Source organism: Arachis duranensis, chromosome 2, assembly GCF_000817695.3.
Source record: "Arachis duranensis cultivar V14167 chromosome 2, aradu.V14167.gnm2.J7QH, whole genome shotgun sequence".
Classification (NCBI taxonomy): domain Eukaryota; kingdom Viridiplantae; phylum Streptophyta; class Magnoliopsida; order Fabales; family Fabaceae; genus Arachis; species Arachis duranensis.
Window position 1 is genome coordinate 10640688 of NC_029773.3, and position 4058 is coordinate 10644745.

Below are 4058 nucleotides of genomic sequence, written 5' to 3' on the forward strand. Positions count from 1 at the left end.
CTTAGTTGGGGAATCACAGAGTGCCTTTGTGAAAGGGAGAAAGATACATGATGGAGCTTTAATTGCATGTGAAACAGTGCAGTGGTTGAAACAGAAAAAGAAGGCATCAGCGATTATCAAATTGGACTTCCAAAAAGCCTATGACAGAGTTAAATGGTGCTTCGTGGACACTGTATTAGAAAAGATGGGATTTGGTAGAACATGGAGGGCGTGGGTAAAGGAATGTGTTACATCGGCATCTATTTCCATTCTGATCAACGGTTCACCATCAAAACCATTCAAGATGGAGAGGGGTCTAAGGCAAGGTGATCCATTATCGCCGTTTTTGTTTGTTTTGGTGGTGGATGTGCTAAATAGGATGATCGGAGAGGCGGTAAGGAACGGTCGGATATCTCCACTATTAGTCGGGAGGGATAATATAGAGCTGTCACACTTACAATTTGCTGACGACACTATATTATTCTGCCCGCCGGAAGAAGGAACAGTGAGAAACTACAAGCGACTTCTGAGGTGCTTTGAATTGATATCTGGTTTGAGCATTAACTTTGAGAAGTCTAACTTGATCCCAGTGAACTGCAGCCAGGAGTGGGTTAGCAGAATGTGTCAGCTTTTAGGGTGTCAGGAGGCAACCCTACCAGTAAAGTATCTTGGCATTAGCCTAGGAGCAAATCCACGGTTGGTAAAAACATGGAAGCCGATTTTAGATAAGATTGAGGAAAAATTGAGCTTGTGGAAAGCAAAAGTCCTTAGTAAGGCTGGAAAGTTGGTGCTCATTAAGTCTGTGATCAACAGCCTACCTGTTTATTACCTGAGTTTGTATAAGATGCCAAGTGCGGTAGCTAGAAGAATTATTACCTTGCAGAGGAGGTTCCTTTGGGGGAAGGATGATGGACAACCTGGAATGGCTCTAGTGAAGTGGGAATTAGTCCAAGCACCAAAGAAGCTAGGAGGGTTGGGGGTGGGTGATGCCGTTGTCCGTAATACTGCTTTACTATTTAAATGGTGGTGGAGATTCTCAAAGGAGGACTGCCCTTTATGGAAGAAGATTGTGTGCTCCTGTAATAGTCTGAACCCGAATCACTTGTTGTCATCTCAGACGCTACCAAAGAGAGGGGGACCGTGGAGAGATATATGTCAAGTACAAATAAAAGAGCAACATGTCAGGCAAAAGATGATTGATGGACTTGCTTTGGAAGTAGGTGATGGTAGATCCACTAGGTTCTGGGAGGATACATGGCTCCAAGTGGGAAAGTTGAAAGACTTATTCCCGAGACTCTTCTTGATTTCAACCCAAAAAGGATCAGTAATCAGGGACTGTGGGTTTTGGGATGGGATAGAGTGGGTTTGGCACTTCCAGTGGAGGAGGGAACTACGCCAATGGGAGACCGATACATTGGACCAGCTGCTGCAGAACTTGCAATCTGTCAGACTCATAGCAGATATGCAAGATAGAGTGGTGTGGAAATTTGACAAGGAAGGAGTTTATTCTACTAACTCATTTGTGCAGGTATTGCAGGAACAAACCTTGGATGAGGAGCTTCACAACTATAGGTTCACAAAAGATATTTGGAAAGGAATAGTTCCACCTAGGGTTGAGTTGTTCACTTGGTTCGTGTTAGTAGGGAGGGTCAACACAAAGGACCGGCTATGCAGACTGGGAATCTTACAACAGAATGATAACTTATGTGTATTGTGTAAGAAAGATGTTGAGAATGTACACCATTTGTTTGTTGCTTGTGAGTTCTCTTGGCAGGTGTGGTGTGCATGGATATCAGCTTTTGGTCAGAGGTGGACTGCACCAGGTAACTTGAAAGAGCATTTTGAGAGTTGGAGATCCATGCCAGTGAGGAAGGAGCGATGGAAGTGTTGGCTAGCTGGGTTTTTTTCTGTCCTATGGATTATTTGGCTACGACGGAATGATGTCATCTTCCAGAACAAGATGATAGGGGTTGTAGATTGTGTGAATATATATTCATCACTTATTTTTTTATTGTAAATTTATTTAGCAGATGTGGTGTATATGATTATTTAATTTTGGGAGGTTATAATCTTTTTTAGGTATATTAAAGAAATATTTTGAGAATAGGACAAGTGTTTTTACTAAAAAAATGAACAAATTGATGTGTTTGTTTGTGATTATTTAAAATGACTTGATGAAAAGAAATGAAAGGATTTTTTTATGATAAGAAAGCAGGTCTAAAAAATATTAACAAATTCTTTTTTAGTTACAAAAGATAGAAGAGATGTGAATACTTTTTGTTGTATACTTTATTCTTGTTTTTGTTCATTTTTCGTTTCACACGTTATTGTGTTGAGCGAGCTTATTTGTTTAAAAAAAAAAATCTTATATAATGCTGGGAAGATAAATATAGATGTAGTCATGTAGATCAGACCATTAATTTTGTTTATTAAAAAAAAAACGTTACAACTCGTAGATCCAACTTTTATACATATAATAAGAATTTGTACATAAAACATATATAATGTGTTGTAGGACAAAATGAGATATGATATCATACACCCTCTCTGATCTGTACAATTAAAGTAACATCATTTGCTTTTCTTCATTTTTTTTTTTGTTTTGTTTTGGGGATTTTTTAAAAGCATCCATAGTCAATGAAGAAGCAAGGGTTTGTATATGGGCTATGGCACCTTGCTAGCTAATTGGTAATTACTATTATGACCTCTCACATAGGCACAAACCAAACAAGGAATTCAATTCTCATGGTCCACTATTTCAATGCTTTAATTACTCCATGCTTCATAAACAACCCAATCCCTTAGCTTCTGATCCTTTCACAATCCTTAGCCTCTTGCAGGAAGAAATGAACATGCTGCAATAATATAATTAACATGAGAAAATAAACAAATAAATAAATAAATAGAATTAAAAAGAAAAGAAAGAAAGAAACTTACTTCCATGGCACATCTCCAACCAACATCCAATCACCATCTTTGTCTTCATAAGTTGGAGCAAATTCAGATCCATTGTAGCCTTCTCTTTCTGAATATTCACCTGAATTAAAATTAAAAAAATATAATTAAGAAATTATGCTTTTCAATAATAGAAAAATCATATAATCAAATTTTATTTGGTCCTTACCAAAAGTGCAGTTGAACATATTTTCCAAAGCCAAGAGTAATTGTTGGTAGGTATTGTAAAAATTGAGATCAATCTTCCTCAAGTAAGGTGCACCTGCCATGCTCACTTTCACATACACCTCTTCTCCCTTCTTCTTTTGTTCTTGTTGTTGTTGTTGTACACCATTGTTCTTCCTGTAAGATCTAATTGGTGGCCACCCCACTACTACTTGTGCTCTGCATTTATTTCAATAATAATTTCATTATTGTCACAAATTTGAATAATATTGGATTTATTGTTTGTGATATATGTATATGACTTACTTTGAGGGTGGGACATTTTTGTCTTGGTCATCATTATGATGAGAAATCATGGTTCTCTTGTTGCTTTTGAGCTCTTCCTCATCATCAATGGATTCTTCAGGTGAAGATCTCTTCTTGCTTCTAATAACAACACTTGATGATGATGATGAGGAGTAACTACATGATGAGAGTTTCTCATCATGTTCATCAGCACTGCCTGGCAAACCCAACCTCAACTCTGTTGCCTCAAGGTTCAAACCTACTTTCTCATAGCTACAATTCTCCATCTATATATTTTTTCAATTGATCTAATAATAATAAGAGATGCTCACAATTTCTATGATAAAATTTCTTGTGAGAGAGAGAGAGAGAGAAGGAATTGAAGATGTGGTGTGTGATGAGAATAGTTTGGTTGGTGATTTATTTTTATAGAAACATTAGGGAGGGACAATATCTAGGTGACTTATTCTTTTGGTGCATGAATTTCAAATCTTTACATGCAATGGTAGGCTCCTCATGTGGACAATTTATTCCATCTTTCCAAAACACTTATTAGTTAAATTCTGCTCTATGCATTAATTAATCAATTAATGATATTATATTTCATAATATGTTAAAAGAAATAATCACTCAGCTAAATTAAATTGGTCTAATAGTTAACTCATTAATTTGCT

General features: G+C 36.9%; 1 protein-coding gene across 1 annotated transcript; it reads right to left on the reverse strand.

The window, feature by feature from the left end:
* Positions 1 to 2387: 2387 nt before the first annotated feature.
* LOC107473467 (auxin-induced protein 22D) lies at positions 2388 to 3783 on the reverse strand. Its single transcript, XM_016093029.3, has 4 exons — positions 3406 to 3783; positions 3104 to 3318; positions 2917 to 3016; positions 2388 to 2834 (listed from the first exon to the last, which is right to left on the reverse strand). Exons 1-4 carry the CDS (start codon positions 3669 to 3671, stop codon positions 2762 to 2764), a joined length of 654 nt encoding a protein of 217 aa, XP_015948515.1. The 5' UTR covers positions 3672 to 3783; the 3' UTR covers positions 2388 to 2761.
* Positions 3784 to 4058: the final 275 nt, after the last annotated feature.